Here is a 23,078-nt window from a genome sequence, read left to right on the forward strand (position 1 = left end):
AGAATAAGCAAATCTTAGAGATGGAAAGTAGATTGGTGGTTGCCTAGGGCTAAGGATTTTGAGGGGAAAGGGGGAGGCACTGCTAATGGGTACAAGGTTTCTTTTTGGGGTGATGAAAATGTTCTAAAATTGACTGTCATAATAGTTGCACAATTCTGTGAATATACGAAAAACCACTGAATTGTATACTTTAAATGGGTGTATTGTATGATATGTGAATTATAACTCAATAAAGCAGTTATAGTCAACAATAATAATAATTACAAAGATGGGGCTGGCTAAGACGTGAAATAGCATGTGTGCAGTAAAGTGGGGAGTGGGGGAGCCATCAGGTAGCAAGTGCTTAATCCCTAGAGCAGAGAGATATACTGGCATCTGCTATCCCACACAGCACAGAAATCACAGCGTAAAAATTTCATAACTAAAACTTAGTATTTAATTTTTCAACTGTAAAAGTATCTCATGCAGTCTCCTTATCTTAGGGTCAAATATAATTGTTAGACGGCCAGATAACATTTATATAGTATGTTGATATTTACAAAGCATTTTCACATTTCATTTGATACTATACATAAAAATACATTCTCTTAAACTTCAATTTTAAAATCAAGATCCTCAAAAATCACAAGTAAGACTGAATGCTACTTTTAAGAACTCACAAAAATATCAGTGTTGTTACAATGACTAAAGAATCTCTAAACAAATTCCCAGATTCCCAGCTCCATCTGAAATTTTCAACAGAAAAAATAAAATTTTCTCATCTAAAAATTCATTTTAAAACATCTCCAATTAGGGTGACTTCTTACAAAAATTTTCTGAACAGATATTACATTAATGGGAATTTCAAGCTTAAATAACAGGATTGCTTCAAGTTACCTTGGGTACCAACAATCTCCATGTGAAGATGGGCAAGTCCACTTGCCGTGGACAGAGCAAGTTTTATCATCCCTTCCACAGTAACTGTGTATCTGTTCAAATAATCAAAAAGGGATCCATGCTCATGATAATCTGACACCAACCAGAGCTGAGTCCATGTACCGTTGTCTACAAAGTAGAATAACAATGTTTCACATGGGTTATAGGACAGTTATAATTTATTTATCCAAAAGTTATTCACTTTTTACTCTCAATCTTGAATCCCACAACTGCAATATGATAGTACTTTAAGTTCGTATATATTTTATTGTATTTTCAATTTGTCTTATGCTTTTACATCCATTTCCTTTAGATCCTCAGAGTAAGCCCCTTATTCTTGAGATAAGGCAAAGATAACTAACCCCATCTAAGAGACAAGGAATCACAGTTAAACAACGGTGATCTTGAGTCTACACAGACAGTAGCAGAGCCAGGACCCTTTGGTGCCTAGAAAAAAGCCTGGTTCAGGTTAGGTGCTGAATGGTTGTTTCTGGAAGGAGGGAGGGAAACAAAGAGAAAGGGAGGAAGGTGAGAAGTATCTGGTGCCCAGTGTCACCACAGTGGGAAGGGAACAGTATGGGACAAAAGTGAAAGGAAACTGAAATGAAGAAATGCAAGTTTTAATGACAAACTCTGTATGTAGTTCACAAAGAAGCCAGACGAGATGATGATTATGATTCCAAGGTTTCCAGCTTAGAAAAACATAAAAGTAGTGGTATCGCTGACACACAGAGAAGCCGAGAGAGGAACTGAAGCGTCAGGAGGAGAAAAAGCTGGGAATGACCTAGTTTACAGAAGGTGATTTTGAACCTCAGCAACTAGGAATGCACGTTCCAAAAGTTCGTTTGTAAGTGGATACGTGAACAGGGTATCCTGGAGTCATTCTGACCTGGTTGGAATCCAGCGCCTGGCTGTTACTGACTGCGTGAGCTCAGACAAGTTTCTTAACCAATGAGCCTCAGTTTCTTCTCTTCCACAAGAATACCTTACTTTACAAGACCATTAAGAAGACTTAAAAAACAGGATAATAGGTGTTTTACGCGTTTAATGCTTGGCACATAAGAACTTTAAATGTGCTGTTTCCTTCTTTATTAGTTGTAAAAAAGAAAAACCCCAAATTGACATAAAACTTCTGTATTTTGAAGGTTGAGAAAGCAACTCTGATTAGAAGAGATTAAGGAAGGAGATGTTTCCAGAAGACGGATTTCTGGGTACTTTCAAAAGGATTTAGAGATTCACAATACTAGTTCTTTATAAACTTGTTCTTCATAAACTTTATAAACTGGTTCTGTTCAAACTTGTACCTTTTGTTTTCCTTGACAGGTGCATCGCTAGCTTTATCTGCATGCTTATTAATCATGACTGAATTCTGAAAGGCTCACAACTGCAAGAAATAAATAGGAACACAGGAAGATGGAAGAAAGGAAGATTTTCTGAGGTAACTGAGGAGAGGCAGAAGGAAAAAGGATATGTAGGAGGCTGTGCACATATAAAGGGTTGTCTGAGGTGGAATTAACTAAATCAGGAGGCTAAGGATAACGGAAAAGGGAATGGGGTAGAGGGGCTAGGTTCTGGGCAAAGTCCATTAACCCCTGACAAAGAAAAGAGGAGGGGTAGGGAGGAGCCAGCAGGGTCAGCTAGTTCCCATGGTGACCACCAGATGACAGCACCAGCTTGGCCACTGCTTGAAGCAAAGGGGAAGAGAAAGCTCAGGGCACGGCAGCAGCAGCGTTTTCTGCCAGTGTGTCTGCAAGCGGAACACGCCTAAGACGTGGTGGGCCTGGGTGAGGTTTGAGCCTCAAAATGCAGATATGAAAGTCACCACCACGGCAGAGTCTGAAGCCACAAATGTGGGTAAGTTTTTTAAGGGAGCAATTACTATTTGCAGAATTAGACCCTTCACATGAATCAGTAAGAAGAGTTTCAGAAAATGAAGATGACTATTAAGAAATAAGAAATAAAGAAAATCTAGTCACAGAATATAATAAAGGTTGTTTTGAGAGTTGGGGGAGAAGCTAAATGGTGTCAAAGGCTGAAGAAAATGAAAACGAAGGACTTAGACTACGATCGCTGTTTTATTTGCTTTGTTTTTAAATTAAGTAATGTTGAATTGGTAGTAACCATTGATAATCACTGCCTATATCCATCACATCCATCACTGCCCCCAAGTCACAGAAAAGAGATAAACATTACATGCCTCCTGATGTGATACAGAGAAAGTACACAACACAGGAAGTATATAATATTTTCAGGAAACCAGTAAAACTTAATCAGATTCAGTCTCTAATTCTAACTATCAGTTTTCAAATAATACAAAGAGTAAGATCAGAGATACTATGGGAACTCAATTAGTAAAATCCAGAATGTGATAAGTCCTACAAGACAAACAATCGAGTTTCTTCAACAAATAAACTGCAAGAAGAAAAACAGATGGAGGTGGAACCTAGAGATTTTAAGGGACTTAAGATAAATATCAACCAGATGCAATGTGTGGAATTTGGATCCTAAAGTGAATAACCAGTTGTTTAAAAAAAAAAAAAACAGGAGACAACTGCAAAAATTTGAAACTGACCAGACATTTGATGTCATTTTAAAAACTGACAATGGTTGGTGTGGTTATGTTTCATAAAAAGATTCCTCATAATCTAAAGATACAAACCGAAAATGTTTACGCATGAAAAGATATGTTATCTGGGATTGGCTTCAAATAATTTAGTTAGGGGCAGTGTAGGTGGAATCAGAGATCAAATACGACTGGCAGTGAGTTTAGTTGTTGAAGGTGGGTGACGGGGGTTCGTTATACTATTCTCTACTTTTCTATATATTGGACATTTTCTACAAATAAACCTTTAAAAAATAAACAAATAATAAATGCTTGTTGTAAATAAATTTAAAAATACAGAGAAGCAAGAAGGAAAATCATAAAATCACCCAGAATCGCCAACTGAGATTAAACACTGTTAATATTTTGAAGCAATAAACATTGTTGGAAAAAAACGGGAATGGAGAGAAGAAAAAACATGGCTACGCTTCTGGCCAACCTAAAAAAGATAAGAACAGCATTTTTTTTTTAAATAGGAAAGCTGGGAAATACATTTGACTCAGGCTGGGGACGAGGAGAGCTGTAACACAACCTCTGACAGAAGCTATAAACCCAGGAATTGTGGGCACAAGGGCAGTAACTGAAGCCAAGAAAGTAGCTGAAGTAGAGTCTGAAATCACTGCTCAGGGACCACTTGGACTCTCACTCGCAGCCTCCTTGCTTCCTCAGCCTCTGATCAGACCCTGGGCCTCAAGCATCTGCACCAGAGGCAAGAAAGTGTCCACGTGGTCACCCACGGCAAGGCGGTTTTGGAGAAACTATTTCTCAATTTAACCGAGTTTACTTAATAGATTAATCTATTAAGCCCCAGGCAACTTAAAACGCAGAACACATTGAGAAGTTCTTTTTACTCTCCCTATAAATAATGTCATTAGTACATATTAGAACACCCTAACGGTCAGGAAGAGATTCAAAGGAAACAGGTATCCGGGCCCTATCCTACCTCAAAATTTTGAGCACCCAGAGTTTATAAATTTTTTTCTATGTTATGTCTACACTCAATAACTAACTGCCAAGAATAACAAAAGCACATGGCTTTTTTATAGCTCTTTACATTTTATAAAACAATTAGAGATTGAGTAACACGTCACGAGTCAAGAAAATCTAAAAAGTTCCTGTTTCAAAAGGCTTCTAACATATTCCAATTGACTAATGGGTCTAATCTATACGACACATCTATTTCTCATCACACTTGACAATGTTCAGCAGCCATATCTATAGAAAGACTTAACTAGATTTTGTTATACCCAAAGGAGCAGCAAATGTTACTGACCTTTATTGTCTGCTGCTATAAATCCCAAGATGTTTTCATGACGTAACATTACAGTTTGATAAATCTCTGCCTCACGGAACCATGAACGTTCTTCTCGAGAGGAGAATATTTTAACAGCAACTTCTTCTCCTCTCCACTTCCCTCGCCAAACTTCTCCAAATCGACCTTTGCCAATACTTTCTTGTAACACGATAGTTCTTGCGATTGTTCTCTGAACAAGCAATGGTAAACCTAAAGGTAAAAATAAATAGTAGTCAATATAAACAATCACTATAGTATTTCTAACACCACAACAGGCATAAAAGAGTGACCTAGAAAGGTATAACTCCTTAAGCTCTACCTGTAAGGAATTTAGTCTCACTGAGGAGCTAAAGACTACATTCGCAAAAATAGTAATTCATGATAAAAGGAAAATAATAAATACAATAAAAGAACCCAGAAATTCCTGCCCAGAGGGTCAAGGTAGGCTTTGTAAAGTAAGTTGAATTTAGACTGTTGTTTACGGAAGGGATAGGACCAAAGGAGAAAAGAAGGCGGTAAGGTGTTTAGGTAGGAGGAATGCAGGCAAAGGCAGGAGGAGGAAATGAATGAGACACGTTTAGGGAACCAGTGTAGATCAACAGAACGGGGATGTATGTGGTAAAACAGTGGAACAGAAGGTAGGTAAGCTATCACCAGAATACGAAGAGCACTGAAAGCCAGGCTCAAGACGACCAATGAGAGCTGTGGACAAAAGAGGGATTTCTGAAACAGGGCCATGAATGGGGAAAAATAATTTAAAAGTCTTATTTTAGAAAGATGAATCTGGTAATGGTTTTACTGATGGGAAGAGAAAAGTATGTGAACACTAGAAACACGGAAGTAAATTCTGGCCTAACTTCTAATAAATCAGTAAAAATTATCACAGAAACCATTTCAAGACAAGTGATTTACTTGCTGGGAACTAGCTGCCTAGGCAACACTAGTGTCTCCAAGAATGATACCAACTAACTTACCTTGGTAAGGGGACATCAGCATTTTTTCACCAACTGAACTTGCCTTACCTCTTAAATACATATTTCTAAATAGTGCCACACTTATTTCATTTACAGAAAAGAATTTACTAACTACATAAAACAATGAAGTAACACTATATTTGGGCCTATTCCAATTCACTTAATATCATACCCTCATGGACTAAGGAACTGTCTTCTTAAATTATACTGATGCTGACAACTAAAATACCAGTGTACATCATGTTCTACACTAGTATTTTACTTATATAATCTATTACACATAATTTGTATCATTTATAATCTATATTCAGAGTTGCCTGCTGGATCAAATTAACCCAATGATAGTAAACGAAATTATCTGCTCTCTTTGGTTCCCTGATGTGAAATGCTTATAAATCTAAATGTTAAGTCTTTAAAGTGATCAGAAGTTTTTCTCTTTTCATCTTTAAGTTTCTCAAACGGGTCCTTCCCTCCTCTTGCTCTCTATCCTTCCCACCTCCTACAAAGTAGTTAGCAGTCTAATCATAAACAATTGTTTTTATGTTTATAAGGAGACTGCTAGTTAAAAATAGATTTGTGAAAAATCCTTACTTAAATCAAGGAGCTCTTTTGTATTATGAATAATCAATTCCTAATTATGCTGTTTAGTGTAGATACTAATTTACGAAATTTTCTTAAAGCCTCTGAACAGGGCCACACCATGTACTTCAGATTTAAAGTACATTTAAGAGTTAATTTCAGGAGGCCAATCTGAAAGTTAGAAAGGCAAAGAATAAAGAAGAAACAGGAATCACAAACGGGAAGTATGAAAATACCTGACACATTCAGGACTCCTGAAAATGGTATGGTCAAGAAAGGCTAATGGGACAAGGAAAATTTTTAGCTTCCCCATCACCACTGGATTCTAGATGCAGAACTAGAATTAAAAGCCAAATCTAGATTCATCATATTATCTATAATTGGTTAATATAACCCATATGAATACCTGAGCGTTTTTAAAAAGTAATAATTCTCTCAAACAGGCCGAATTTGGATCTCTATATTCTCTGCTTTACTTTTCTGTACCTTTAGAACTGCTCGAGAGAAAACTCCAACAGGGAAACAGGGTCCAAGCAGCTTCACATGCAGTGAACAACAGAAATAAGATCTGAACAACATGCATACATTATAAGAGATCGTAAGCATGAACAAGACATAACGAACACTGGCCTAACAGACTCACTCTCTTTCAAAAACTGGCACACATGTGCATGCTCACACACACTTTATAGTCTAATGACAGCTTAAATAAGGGCACATGCACAACCTGTGATTCAAATTAATGCAACAGGGATTAGGTTACCTTCAAGGTTAGAGCTGCCAGAACCCAGCTCTCCACTGTCTTACCTGTAGTTCCCAAGCTATAAAGCACAGTCTTTGAGAGAGAGCGAGCGAGATAGGGCTTTTCCTCACTTATGGTCATGGTACTGAGTAATAAACATGCGAATTCATAACACGAAATGTTTCGTTTTACTTTTTCCTCAATGACTGAAAGAACTAAAAGGGCTATTATGTATAGACATTTTACTTACTCACAGGCATGAGTCCCACGCATGACGTGGCATTAGGCTTTACAGAAGGGAAAGAGATGGCATTTTTTGCTATCATTCAACAAAAGACAGCTTCTGTCTGGATAAATCTGGAGGCCATTCAGCACACAATGAACTATGACAGGGAAAGGAGGCCTTAAACTAAGCTTTTTTGTACCATGCAGTAAATTGATACTGTATGTCAGATTTTTCTTCCAAATATCTTTTCAATAAGGGTAACACCTGTCATTTGGACATAACTTCACAATTCACCAAATGCTTTCACACAAACATCTTATCTCATTTGAACCTCACAACAATCCAATGACAAGCACAGGGCAGGGTTCATTACTTTCATTCTAAAGATGAAATAACCCAGGCAAGAGACATCAGCTAACTGCCCAAAGCCATAGAGCTAGCAAACAACATCGACAAGTTTTTGCAGGGTAAGGCATAAAAGGAGGGAGAGAAGCTTTCAGACAATAGAGCTGTGGTCTCTGATGGATCTAGAAATACAGATAAAATGGAAAAAGAATAATTCCATTCTTTACTTCACGTCTGTATCTTAAAAGGCAAATAAATGTATCCTTATTCAGAAATCAACTGACATTCAGATAGCAATTTCTTTTAATTCTTTAGGTAGGCTTGTTCCCCTTGAGGCTTCATACACACCACTGTGCCAAGTGGCCAGAGCTGCTCTGACTTCCCCGGATGTAAGTCTGGTAACAAGAGATCAGGTCCAAGGGATTAATTCCAAATGATCTGTAGCCACCCTGCTTTTCTGTGACTTTGGTCCTTGTTTGTCATAGTTTTTGGGTCCAGGATGACTTCTAGAATGAGCCAGATCTTCTTTGGGAGCCCTTTGGACTAACTCAGAATCAATGGGGAACCCCAGGAAGCCCTAAACAATCTCTCTCCACTCCTCCACCACTCCTGCCCAAAGACTGTCACATCTTCAGTACTAAGGCTAAATCTCAATCCAACCTCTCCTTGCCTCCCTCCTCACAACTGTCTCAGGGGTTCCTAAAGGCTGCCTTAAGAGACCTAAGCTCCAGTGCAAGCCTATATGTGTCCTAGTAGTCATAACAGAACTCCCTTATTGAATATATATGGCCAAATTCTACAGAAGACTTCAGGTCATGAAATTGGTTTCTCCATACTTAAATGAATGAACAGATATGGATATACATCAATATATATTCATTTCCTTAAAATAAATAGACATTTGTCATTATGTGAATTTTCTGTATTATCAGATGTGATTTTGTGCTTCAGAGTCATATTCTTCCCCTAGTCACAATTTCTGCTTTAATGTTCCTTTAGTCACTTGATTATAAAATTAGTGAAATTTTCATTATATCTATTTTCAAATCTTCATTTTATCCATGAATCTAGCCCTTATTTGAAGTTGATTTATACTTTTCAAAGGATAGCATATCCATTTAAAAGTCCTAACAAACCACCTTAAGTATTATTACCAACAGTATCTGCTCCATATTTCTGATGAGGAAACAGAAGCCCAGAGAGGAAGCAGCATGGTTTAACCAAGGTCAGACAGCCAATCAATGACAAAGCTTGCACTGGAATCTAGATCACTTGTTTCCTGTCCAACTGTCAAATTATAGTAGTGTAGAGGATAGGGGTCTTCCTCTCTTAGTATCCTTCCAAAGCACAAGCAAGAAAAAGTGAAAAACAGGGCCGGCCCTGTGGCTTGGTGGTTAAGTGCGCGCGCTGCGATGCTGGCGGCCCGGGTTCGGATCCCGGGTGCGCATCGAGGCACCACTTCTCCGTTCATCCTGAGGCCGAGTCCCACATACAGCAACTAGAAGGATGTGCAGCTACGACACACAACTATCCACTGGGGCTTTGGGGGGAAAAAATAAAATAAATAAAATCTTTAAAAAAAAAAAAAAAAAAAAGAAAAAGTGAAAAACAAATCCCCTTCGGTTTAAACATGAAGCACTGCTATGCCAAAATCCACTTCAGGAGATGATTCTGGCCATTAGCCAGTCTATGTCTGATCCCACAAAAATCCACAAACAACTGAGGAAAGCAAACATCAGATGGGCCGTGGATCCATACAGCTATATTAAATAATAAGGCAGTTAGACTTTTTTCTTAAGTGAGAAAAATAACTAAAAACTCATTATTTCAATAAAAAAGTAGGCCTGAGCAAAAGACAGGAATTTCATGTTAAAAAAGCAAATAACCTTCACAATTCCAAACACATTTTCTGTCGTGCCTGCTTTCAAACACAAAAATAAAGCAGCTAAACAATTCTGAATAGAATGAATAGTTGCAGATCATTTGAACTTCAGCCTCACCTATATGAGAATAACTGTCCCTATTCTTTCTATCTCAGAGTCATGAGAAGGTGAGAATGCTTTGACATTCATACAAACATGAAGCTGACTTGCTGACTTATTTCAACAGTACAAGTACATTCTAATCTGTCTATACTAAACTAGCCACAGTCAGATATAGATCAAGCTTCAAGACTTGTATTAGGCTCAAAGCTGGAATAGTATTCACACTATCCCAAGTTTTAATGAACTAAACCAACTGGCTTAGCCAACTAATAAAATAAATGATATAGTTAATTTTAAGAAGACTTCTTAGGAACAAGAAAAAACAATTACATTACCTGATCCAGAACCTGATGTTGTCATATCATAAATTAAGTCTTTTAACGTAGTACCCTCTGAAATAAAAGGGCGATCTAATGAAGGATCCTCTTCATTCGGCACTCGATGGTGAATGACGGTGCGGTTATGGCAGATATAGACCATCAACATGAGTGAGATGCAGACAAAGCAGACTGGTCCAGCAATGACAGCTGCCAGTTCAACGGGACCAAGGCCAGACGATGGCTTTCCTGAAAAAGGGCCTCAAGTGAAATAAACATCAACGACAATAAAAACACTGTAGGTAGTATCCACGATTTCCTAATCCTCCACAATTCCTGCAGTTGGCCACTACCACCATTAGTCACAGAGCCCCATTACAGGAGCTCAAAGGCCTCTAACCCAGAACAAGTGAACCATTCAGTCTTCTACCATTCGCCCTCTTTTTATGATCACCAGCTCCGTCAACATCTACTTACTCTTCCTATATTCTTCAGCCATCATCTAAAGAACAAGGCCAGCTACCTCCAACATTCTAGGACCTCCTCATTTATCACTCTCAGGTCACTAATGAAAGAACCAATAATCTGGAACAACTCCCATTAACGTCTTCTTAAATCTTCTTTTTTTAAGTAGTTTTGGCTTGTCTTCTTATTCCAAGGCCAGTATATGCTCATAGCAGGAAAAAAAAAATGTATAAATACAAATGAGCAAAAGTAAAAAAAAAAAAAAAAAAAATCTACAGCCTCACCACCCCAAAACAACTCGCATTTTAGTGTGTGTATACATATATCTCCATCAATTTTGTTCATGAAAAATATATCCTTTGTCTTTTTTTTAATAGAGTTTGCATGTGTATAACTTTCTAGTCTATTTTAACTATTTGGACTTTTAATTCAAGATCATTTATTTTCTCATTATCTCTTTTAATTTTTTCATCGTTTCAGAAACACATTAATTACAATTATTTTGGCATTCATCTTGAGCCTTGATGGTTCACTGCTCACCATCATTTCTTTCATATCACATCTTTCCCATTCTTGAGATCTTTATCTGGATTGATTTCTTATGATATAGAATCCTAAAATTCTAGTAATTTCTTTCAGTAAGAGTATATGGCTCCTTATACACTGAATAATTACCTAAAGATGGTTGGCCATTGCCTTTATATATGAAAAATCTTGGCTCTTCTAAAGAATTTGGGGTAACAATATATGATGTTCCATTGCCTTCTGTTATTTAGAAAAAACAGAAAATCTGAACTTTTTTTTCCTTTTATAGGTAACCAGTGTTCACTTGTGCTGAATACGTACATAAATTTTTTTCTTTACTCTTGAAATTGATATGTTTTTTCATTATATGTATTACGGTTAAGTATTTTTTCATTAATTTTGCATAGTATTCTCTCTTCTGTCTACTTTTATGTTTTTTTCTGGAATTTTTAAACTAAGCATATTGGATCACCTCTATCTGCCCTCTATCTCTTAATTTGCTCACCAACTGTCTTTTTCTCTGAATTGTAACATAATTTCTCAAGCTTGTCTTGCCTTAAGCTTGTCTCACACTTGACTATAAAAGTACTGCATCCAGTCTGCTATTCACTTTCAATATTGCATTTTAAAAAATAATTCATCAATTGAGCTTTTCATCTGAAAGCGATCTTGAACAACTGTGAAATGTTCTCATTTCATTTCACAGTGAGTAACTGAAAACAGACAGACCTTGGGCTGCCTGAGAGTTCTTACCCATCACATGGTAAATCTATCTCACGGGATGACATCTACTATGATTTATCCAGTTCAGTTCACTTCTTTTGAACCACTGAATCTTTTCAGTTGGTAATTTTTTTGCTGTTTGCTTATTAGGGACCTGGGAATGAAGAATTTATGTATGTTTAGCATTAGAAATGAAGTGAGTTCTTCACAAGCTTTGTGAGTCTCCATTCAGATATTTCAAGGCCAAACAATGGAAATGGGAAATTCTGGAATTACCATTTTCTCTGTCTTATGAGAATTGCCCATGCCTATATAAAAGTAATAAAAATTACAGTGTGACAGAGCCTTGCCACGGGAGCTTCCCTATCAGGCTGAAGATCTGGCTTTCCTTTGCTGTTGTCACCTGCACTAGGTGGAGGACTGCCTCCCCTCTGTTAACTGGCAGAATGGGCCTTTTCCCCTGAACTACAGCAGTGCTTCTTACTTTTATTAGCATGACACCTGGACAAACTGAGGGGAAAGTGAGCACTGTGGTCTGCCTCTCTGAGCACTGAAACCAGGTGCTTCCGAAAGGAGAACTGAGAGTTTGCCCCTGTAACTCAACCACCCCAAGCCTCTCTGCGTAAGGTACTGGTGGGATTTTGTAAGAGGTCCTTTCACTTACTTCTTTTTGTAGTAAAATTTTTCTTAAAATACTTAAATACATAAAATACTTCTTTTCAATTCTTCACTAGTCTGATGTCATCTGCACTATAAATTGCAAAAGTTCCTCCCAAGTGTAGGCGTGTGGGTGGCATTCTTCCATTAATTCTGCTAGCATTAATATGTTTCCCCCATTTTTATATTCCTTTGATTATTACAGTAGGAATTTGGGATTTGAGGAAAGTGATAGAAGAGTTAAATACATATGCTCAGACTAACATCTTAAGCCAGAATCTTATCCTAAGAGTTTATGAAGCCTTCAAATTCCTGGCTCTGCCAGGACATTTTAAAATGTAAACTATGGTGAAGGACCAAAAACCTAGAAATCATATGCAATTTATACATAAAGGTCATAAGGCAAGATGAAATTACAAAAGGGCATTTGGACTGTTGAGTGCTGCTCTCATTATTGATTGCTTTAAAAGGCTGGAGCATTATACAAGGAAGAAGAAATTCACTCTGAGGACAATGTAGGGACACTCTGAGGACACACTGCCGTAGTGGGCTTTGTCAGAACTCCCTTTTAACAGGCTACCCTTTTAGGCATAACAGACCTCAGAGAAAGTCTACTATAGGAACCACCATCTCAACACACACCCAGGAGTGAGGATCTTGGCTACTCTTATAACTCTGCAACTATGGACAAGTTACTTCTTGCCTCTAAACTGAACAAGCTGGGGTAGGCGATTCCTAAGATCCCTTCCAGTCCTAAAATCATAGTCAGAGTCTAAGAGGTTTTCTTACAGTATCAAGAAAAAATATCTTACGCAACAACTTACCAACAGTTGGGAGTTTTATTTTATTGCAATGGTCCTGATTGCAGCAAAACGTTGTAGTAGGAGACCCAGTTTTTGAGGACGGTGCACATACAAATGGCCTGTCTCGAGGAATTAGGTCGATTTCAGCTATACACATACTATTGTGTATAACTTTGTCTGTGGTCTCTGTGACAGAGACAAAGCAGAGCCCATCTGTGACACAAGTAAAATTGTCTTTTGTACAAAGGTGGCAGAAACACTGTAATGCTAGAAAAAGAGAACAAGATTCTATTAGAAAAAATTCTCAAGGTTAGTAATTTGAAATTATCCCATATTCACTATAATAATACATTCCTAATCCTATTATAATCATACAATTTCTTTGCACTATTCAAAAAAAAAAGCTCTGTTACTCTTAGAAATTCCAAATTCTGTTAAGAGCACACATATGTAGGAGCCTAGTGTGATGAAATTTGGACCCAGGTTTTTTTCTAAAACATTTTTGCTTCCAAGTATAGAAAAATTGTTACATGCAATTTCATCAACCTAAGGCAAGCATTTGCCCTCCCATTTGAAAAAAGTACATTTAAATTTTTAATGATTACACTTATTTCTATCAGCCCTAAACTGTGCATTTACACACTCCCCCACTGGGGAGCAACGTGTGAAAATACTACTACCTACTCACTGTAGGTTGGAAATGTCATTTAGGTGGGTTTATGGTAATGGAGTAATGGAAATAGATTTGTATTGAGCTAGACACTAGTTTCTTTTGTGCAAACCCTGAGAAAGACATGTATCTTGTAGCTGCGGGTACTTCTCAGTAAGCCAAGAAGACTGCACCAGTAACAGTACATACATGCTCCAACCACACAGACAACCCGGCTACAGAAACGACTGGAGAGACACTAGCTCCAGCCCACTTGTATCTACTTGATCTTCACGGCTCAACTCGAGGAGTGACTCCTCTAGGGAAGTCTCCCTCTAACTATCACCAACACCTTCCCATAGACACAGATACACACACCCTCCACCATGCTCTCCAACGAGGTTAAGTGCTCCCCAAAACACACACTGCTTACCAGAATTGCTATTTTTGTTTTTTTCTCCACCATGAAACTCTAAGCTCCTCGAGGGTTGAGACCCATATTAATCATTTCTATAAATCCACAACTAGCTCTCAGCCTAGTACATAGCAGCATTCAAAAAATACTTGTTGAATGAATGATAGAATGGGCACTTATATTTCACTATGATCTCACAAAACTGCAAAGCACAGATACGTCCTTAAGTCCAATCAAACTTTCCAACCACTTGTAGGCAAGAAAAAAGGAAGAATCCCAGTATGTGGAATGGCCATGTATGATGAGACTAAGGAGGTCTACTGCATCTAGAAAAAGAGTGGCTAGGCAGACAGGCAGGCCAGAAGAAAGCTAAATCTCTGAAGAGCTAACTTGTGTGCAGGAACAGGTTAACTCAGCAGGCCTGAGTTGCTTAAACCCTGCACCTTCCCAAGAAAGGCCTGTCTTCAGGACTGGCCCTTGGCCAATTCCCAGATGACCTCTGATCCCTTGAAATATTCTCCCTGATAAGAAAGCTGCAAGCCTATGACTGAGCCCCACTAGAAACCCTGGACTTGAAGGCTCCGCTGGGCTTCCCTGGTTGGCAACACTTCACACATGCTGTCACACTGTTGCTGAGCTACGGAGTGCACCTGTACTGCTGCACTGGGAGAAGACACCTGGAAGCTTGCCTCTGGTTTCTCCTAGACTTTGTCCCATGTGCCTTTTCCTTTTGATGATTTTAATATGTATCTTTCCACTGTAATAAACCATAATCATGAGTATAACAGCTTTTCTGAGTCCTGAGTCCTTCTAGCAAATCATCAAGCCTGAGGGTGATCTTGCGGACGCCCACCTCACTTGCTAAACCCAACTCAGGAATGTCAGGATCTCCTCAAGCAGCTGCTTCCTGGTTGCTGGCTTAATCAGCACACTTGTCTATTATCTTTACAGACCAGCAAAGTTTTACCTTAATCATTATAAAAAATTTGTTCTTTCTTCATAGTAGTTCAGCTATTTGACTTAACTCCTCTCCAGCATGACAAGAACTCAAGAAAAGTATGAGAAAGAGACACAATCATAATCCAACATTTAAAGACTGTTAAAGGAGACAACAGTTACTCATGCTGAGGTCTGGATAGTGATTATAGGTTCCCTGGGTATAATTTCCTAAGGGGGGATTCTGAATCAGAAATCCATGAACTGGATTCAGGAGTACATGAATCCCATGAAAGTGTAGGCCAAATATTGTATGTATTTGGATTTTCAAGGAGAAGGTTTATAGCTTTCAACAGAATCACAAAGGGGTCTGTCACCCACAAAAGATTAAAACCACCATCACAGGAGACTGTCGTCATTCTCTCCTGAATTTTCTTTACTCATGATTAGTCATTCAACCAATGTTTTCTAAACATTAGCTTTATCAGTTACTCTACCAAAAGCTTAGTATACAAAGATTAATAACTCACGGTCACAGCTCTTGAAGAGCTCCACTGACTAGTGAAGGAGAACATTACAATATGATGTGCTAACTGCTATATATAAAAAATACTGCCGTGGGGGCCGGCCCAGTGGCACAAGTGGTTAAGTGCGTGCGCTCCGCCGTGGCGGCCCAGGGTTCGCAGGTTCGGATCCCACGCGTGCACTGACACACCACTTGTCAAGCCATGCTGTGGCGGCGTCCCATATAAAGTGGAGGAAGACGGGCATGGATGTCAGCCCAGGGCCAGTCTTCCTCAGCAAAAAGAGGAGGATTGGCAGATGTTAGCTCAGGGCTGATCTTCCTCACAAAAAAAAAAAAAAAAAAAATACTGCCGTGAATATACTCCCAGTTCTAAGATCTCCATGGCTCCCTTAGAGTATATGAAATAAGAGCTAAACACCTGGTCTAACAATTAAGACTTTTACTTTTGAATTTCAACTTACTGCTCATATTACAAACGCTATCTAGGGCCACATACTTCTCACCATTATGATAATCATGTCTTTCATGACCTTGGTCTTCACACATACAATCTCTCTGCCTAGTTTAAACCCACTCTCTCATCCTTTAAGACTCTATTCAAACAAGCTCTTTCCATGATGTACTCTAAACCTCTCCCCTACGTTTAAGATAACTGGGCAGCTCCGTCCAATGTTCCCATAGCCCTCTTTGCATACCTTTAGGATAGCACAAATCAATTTATTTATAGTTTGCAATTAACATCTCTCCTTATATTAAGAAGGGCCAAGTTTCCTTTAATTTGGTTTGTTGTCTCATCTTTGAACCCTGGACTCCCAGACAGTGATATGAAAAACATTTGCTAAAGCAGTGTTTCCCAAACAGGAGGTCACAAATATGAGGGAGAAGAGGAGCCTAAGAATTGTGTACAAAATTTTTAAAAATATTTTCATTTAAAAGATAATATGAAATGAATGATAAACTCTGGATCATGAGTAACCACCATCTAAACAAGTACTGTCAGGAGGCTTTCACCGCTGCTTTTCAGTTGTGCTAAGATCTCCTTCAGGCCAAATGTCCTCATGGCATACTGCATGAGCAAAGGTTTCATGGTAATTGTAAGTGAAAGAGTGAAAAATACAGGGAACTTGAATCATCAGAGCATATGGTGATATAGGCATTGTACATTCACGGTATATTCAAAAGCCAACAGTATAAAGAGTGTCTGCATGGCAAAAAAAAAAAAAATTTGCAAATCATATATCCGACAAGGGGTTAATCTCCAAAATATATAAATAATTCATACAACTCAACAACAAAAAAACAACTCGATCAAAAAAGGGGCAGAGGATATGAACAGACATTTTTCCAAAGAAGATATACAGATGGCTAACAGGCACGTGAAAAGATGTTCAACATCACTAATCATTAGGGAAATACAAATCAAAACTACAATGAGATATCACCGTATACCTGTTAGAATGGCTATAATTACCAAGACAAAAAATAACAAATGTAGGAGAGGATGTGGAGAAAAGGGAACCCTTATACACTGCCAGTGGAAATGCAAACTGGTTCAGCCACTATGGAAAACAGTATGGAGATTGCTCAAAAAATTAAAAATAGAAATACCATACGACCCAGCTATCCCACTACCGGGTATTTATCCAAAGAACTTGAAATCAACAATTCAAAGTGACTTAATGCACCCCTATGTTCATTGCAGAATTATTCGCAATAGCCAAGACATGGAAGCAACCTAAGAACCCATCAACTGATGAATGGATAAAGAACATGTGGTACATATACACAATGGAATACTACTCAATCATAAAAAAAAGACAAAATTGTCCCATTTGCAATAACATGGATGGACCTTGAGGGTGTGATGTTTAAGTGAAATAAGCCAAACAAAGACAAAGACTGCATGATTTCACTCATGTGTGGAAGATAAATAAACACATGGACAAAGAGAACAGATTAGAGGTCACCAGAGGGGAAGAGGGTTGGGGGTGGGCATACGGGGTAAAGGGGCACATATATATGGTGACTGACAAATAATAATGTACAACTGAAATTTCACAATGTTATAAACTATTATGACCTCAATAAAATAATTTTTTTAAAAAAGCCAATAGTCTAACAGCCAATACCATATAGGACACAAGCATTACATAGGTCCCATCCTTATGGTAAAATCTGAAAAAGTTCATTAGCAGTAAATGTGGTTGTAAGTATGCAATGACATTTTTCCATTCTCACTTCCAACATTAACTGGTTTAGAAAAACATTTAATAAAGCTTTCAGTTATGTCATAATGTTAACATCATCTTCAAGTGAACACAACAGCTGACATGGCATTAAAATTGGTCTTTGAGGAATGCTTGCTGGCAAGTGTTTTGGTTAGGTATGAGGTCTGATTATCCTGAACTTACAAAGCCTTGAAGTCATGAATACCACCTTGCATAACACCACTTAAGGGAATCAGCACCTGCAGCTTTTAGCATGGCTGAAGTTAAAATACAGAAACAGATTTAAAATGGAATCAGACCTAAGGCTATTTTTTTCCTACTGTGAAACCTAAACATCATCTGTCACACTGAATAATTATATTAATTTGAATTTTGCTAGTTTTGTAGTTGTCTTTGTATTTAATTTGCAGACTTGATTTACAGTTGTAAATGAGCCAAAAACATAACAGTTTTATATCTAGTTTCATGTCTATACAATGTAAATAACACTATGAAAAATACATTTTGTACGTTTCCTTTCAAAGAGGTCATTACATTATGGCAAGTTTGAGAACGTCAGTGCTAAAGGGCTTCTCTTAACAAGAGTCTTTCAATAAGAACAGGTCACTAGACAAATACAAACATCATATAACACAACACTTAACCAAATAAGGGTTTATCTCGAGGGAATTTCAAAATTGTATTTCACCATTCTAAATCAGAGTTTTTACTGAATATAAGATTGCTGTTAAATGTATATGATATAGTAACATAGTTTAAGGTAAAATAAAATAGGAATTAAAAAATTTCCATGAATTCGTAAGCTTTAATTCCCATTTTTTAAAAATTCAAATTTATTTTATTAACATATAGATCTGACCCCTCCTACCTCCCTTTTATTAACTAGGGTTTTTTTGTTTTGTTTTGTTTTTTTAATTTTTAAATGCATGCACAGGGCAACATTTCTAAAAAAGGTATATACATTGATGTCTTCTTCCCACCCCAGAGCCCGAGTTTCATGTCCTACTCTGCAGCATCTTTTAACACCAGCCCATCTACTCGACTCTTTCACTTAATTCTGCACTTTCTCATTGAGCATTTCTACATGCCAGGTACTATGCCGGCTACGGCGTGTAGGAACGAAGATGACAAGGTATCTGGACTGAAGGAGTTCACCAGGGTGGATGAGTAAGGCATTAAACAGATCACTAAAATTCAGAGTTCTGAGGAGACTAATCAAAGTGCTTCAACTCTGCTGAGGCAGAAGAGATATCAAGAAAAGCTTCATAGGACATTTAAGTCAGAACGCGGAGTCAGAACTTGGAGAAGATGTAAATTTGTAGATAGACGAAGGAGAGAAAGCTATCCTGAAAGCTATTTCTCAGTGGCAGGATTTCATCCTTGGTGGCTAGCACCCCAAGTGTTAATGAGACCATTACGTTTAAATAACTATTCAAGATGCTAACCACAATGGTTCCATTTCATCAGCAAAATGAACATAATACCTTCCTGACTTATTTCATCATCTCATTGAGATCGTCAAATGAGATACTGTACATTAACACATTTTGAAATTCTGTGAGCATACAGAATTATCACATATAATAAATGGCATTGTTCCAAACATGGTTTTTATTTGTAGGCAACCAAGGAAAAACACCTCTTTCCAAAAGGAGTGCCTAAAATGCCACTGTAGAATCCTAGACTGATAGAACCACACAAAACCTTGAAGATCATCTAGTTATAAATCAGTTCTACCATTTTATTAATGAAGAAACCAAAATTTAAGAGTACCAAAATGATTTACAACAACATTCTACCCAGGTTACAGGTAGATATGAATTCCCGCTCTATTATCATCATAAACATTAATAAAATATATGTGGCTGTCTTCATTACTGGTACCATATGTTAAGCAACTCGAACCTTTCAAGACTCCCTAGTGGTTCAACAGTACAGGTTCTTGTGTGGAGCCCTGGAGTGTGAATCACACTCCCTGTGTAGGACCTCTCTCCCACCATAGCCACCTTTTGCTTTCATGCTCCAATCTCGACCAGTAGCCACAGCTTCCTCAATTCTATGATGCACACTTTCCTCCACATTTTCACATTTCTGAAATCTGAATACCTTTCACAATCAAAGTCAAAACAAAACTCCAGCCAGACAGAAAGGTAAGACATGATGTAGTTGTTGCAACCTATGCATGTGCAAACTTGGCTATGCATGGAAGGTATAATTCATTTAATCATCAGCTTAATTATTTGCATTGGTAGCTCTCCTGCAACTAAAATTTAACTTAAGCTTGATCCCTATTAAAATGTCTTCACAAAGATTTCACTATGATTTAGCACTGCAATGAAAAGCTACTGTGTTCACAGAAAACTGTCAGTCCCATGCCAGGAAATACAATTACTAGCAGTAGAAATTTCCAAAGACTGTAGAATAAATCACAGAATTTTCAAAGTTTGAAGATGTTGGTGTGATGTGAAGGACTGTCAGAAACAAAACATCTAGCTGTCAAAGGAAGTGACAGCAGTAAAGAGAGACAGCAGGACCCTTGGGGTTATCATCTTCACTGTATTACAGTATCAGAGTGACAAATCCTAAATTGAGATTCCGGCCCTTGGTCCCAACAATAAAGGAAATTTCCACCATTGCCTCATTTCAGTGTATTTAGAGATCACACATCAAAACACTAAAACCTCTACCTTATGTCAGGGCTACCAGGGTTGATTCACAAACCCATATATCTGGCTAGAGAAATAGAAATGTAGATAGCCTGTGAATAGTATATGGAACAGACATTTCTATGAGCCTTGTTGATTAAATAAAAATTAGTACCAGAAACTTTGTATTCCAGGCCTAGAGTGGCAGTGTCTATACAACTTATCCCTCTTTTTATGCATATACTTCAATACTCTTTCCTTTTTCAACTCTTGTTACTTAGTCTCTCTAACCTTCCATCACCTATCTTCTCCCCTTCAAGAACTCAACTGAAACACCGTGTTGAAATTCACTAGTAATGACCTTCTGGTAAAATCAATGTTCTTTCTAAATTTTTTTAGGATGTAAGACACTGTCACACCTTTCTTTATTAGTTTACATGACACTACACTTTCCTAACTCACTTCCACACTTAGCCCTCTGCTACCTCTCAGATCTACATCTCTAAACTTCCTGGCCTTGCACTTGTGCTCCAAATTCCTATTCTAAATATCTTCCAGGAAACACTCTGCTTGACTTGCCTTTTACTGCAAAGTCAACATTTTCAAAACCAAATACAGCATTATTCCTCTAATAGTGGTATCTGTGATTAAAAAAAAAAAGCCCCCTGGAATCCTGGAAGAACGCCTAGGTTCTTCTCGCTGAGACAGCTCAGCAGTTACAAAGGGAGAGGGGGTGAAGACTCTCACCAGAGACTGAATTCCAATCTTTTCACCACTCCAACTTTGCTGGTGGTGACCCTTCTTTCCCTTACCCTACTATAGCACAACTATGCTTTACTACACAGAGTATTTCCAAATGTTACAAATATGCAGCAAAGGCAGGTAAAGTGCCTAATGTGCACAATGCCCTTTTTTCAGTCTGCTTAGCTGCAGTTAAAAGCAGATCACATCACTGTTGGCAAAGGCGAGGCAAAAGTTAGAAGTTATAGCAAATCCTTTCAGGTACTAAGGTCACCCCCTGCTACCATCTAGTCCATTCCTCCACTCCAGTTCCTCTGAGTAATCTGACTTCCCTTCCTCTCTCCACTCCCAATGCCATGCCCCCTCTCAAGGAGGCCTGTCTTCTCTTCTCTTCTCCCTCTGGGGAAAGCATACCATATAGGTTCTCTTCTTTTTTTTTTTTTTCAAATATGCTGCATATCTCTGTAAACAAGGCTAAAACCCCAACCATCGACTCCCTCCAGCCTACTGCCCTGGGTTTTGTTCCCCAAAGGTCTCAGTGATTCTTCTCAACTCCACCCCCTTGGGGTTATACTGCAGCAGTAATGTCAAAGTGAGCTTATAAAAATACTGAGCCCCATACAAAGTGCAAGTTAATTCTCATCTAGTCTAGATACCATTTCACTCCCAAATTTAGGGCTTCAAAACAAAAATCTGATTTATCCAGACATTTCTCCTGATAAATTCCACTTACTTCCGCCACCTTTAAAACACTTAAAAAGCATCATTTATAATTCAACACACATCTCCATCTTGGAAGAAATGGGACCAGTCCTAAATTCTCAACCACTTGTTTTTCCACAATACCTCCATTTCCTAGCCTCCTAAGCTCCATGAAGTTAGCTGATATAATGTTAACTAATGTCAAAAAAAAAAAAGCACTTTAATAGGCTGCCTAAATGGCAAGATGAGATTTAATAGGGGCAATTAATCCAAAGGCCTTCATTTAGGTTCAAAATAAAATAAACTGCACAAGGACAGGATAATTGCTTAGCAGATTTGGGGAATCTGTTTAACAACAGATTTAAAAAGAGTCAACAGCATTTACTGTTAACTGTAGCCATGGTGATCCGGGAGACAGAAGGAGAACTGGGCACAAATTCCCACAAATGTCCTGTATGTAATCAGTAAGTGTTACTGGAATATCAATCTGCCATGTAAATATCAATCTGCCATTAAGTCAGAGATTCAAAGAATTAACTCAACTAAGTTTGAACTGAAAGGTCCCCTAGCCGTGGAGACAACCACCTCATTTTATAGATGTAGCAACTGAATCAATTTACCTTATTCCAATACTAAATCAAATCACAAGGTCAGGATGCGGTACATTTTGTTTCACCAAAAATCATTTCTGGGGCCAAGCTGGTGGCATAGCAGTTAAGTTCGCACACTCCGCTTACGTGGCACATGGTTTGCAGGTTCGGATCCCAGGCGCAGACCAACGCCACTGCTTGTCAAACCACGCTGTGGCAGCGTCCCATACAAAGTAGAGGAAGATGGGCATGGATGTTAGCCCAGGGCTAATGTTCCTCAGCAAAAAAAAAAAAAAAAAAAAATCATTTCCTAACTACAGCTTCTGCCTACAATGGAACTGGCTGCCTCTTATCTGTCATTAGAGATATTTAAGCAGAGGCTTAATGACTAGTAGAGTTCATGAAGTAAGGATCTCCTGCATTAAATGAAAGGTTGGTCTAAAACTCTACAATCCTTTAAATAGCAAGATTCTATTATTTTACAAGTTACATCA

General features: G+C 38.1%; 1 protein-coding gene across 5 annotated transcripts in view; it reads right to left on the reverse strand.

Annotated features, from left to right (window-relative positions):
* The window catches only part of TGFBR1 (transforming growth factor beta receptor 1), a 54,094-nt gene that overhangs the window by 12,030 nt on the left and 18,986 nt on the right, over window positions 1-23,078 (reverse strand). For 2 of the 5 annotated variants that reach the window (XM_087419409.1, XM_087419413.1), the window contains exons 2-5: window positions 13,174-13,419; window positions 9,998-10,240; window positions 4,791-5,021; window positions 877-1,044 (exon numbers count right to left, since the gene is read on the reverse strand). In XM_087419409.1, the coding sequence (XP_087275535.1) occupies window positions 877-1,044; window positions 4,791-5,021; window positions 9,998-10,240; window positions 13,174-13,419 (888 nt within the window). The remainder of the gene's footprint in view (window positions 1-876; window positions 1,045-4,790; window positions 5,022-9,997; window positions 10,241-13,173; window positions 13,420-23,078) is intronic. The other 3 variants (XM_087419410.1, XM_087419412.1, XM_087419411.1) reach the window with 3 other exon arrangements.

This window comes from Ceratotherium simum, chromosome 29 (assembly GCF_057802395.1).
Source record: "Ceratotherium simum simum isolate JZ-2026a chromosome 29, ASM5780239v1, whole genome shotgun sequence".
Lineage (NCBI taxonomy): Eukaryota > Metazoa > Chordata > Mammalia > Perissodactyla > Rhinocerotidae > Ceratotherium > Ceratotherium simum.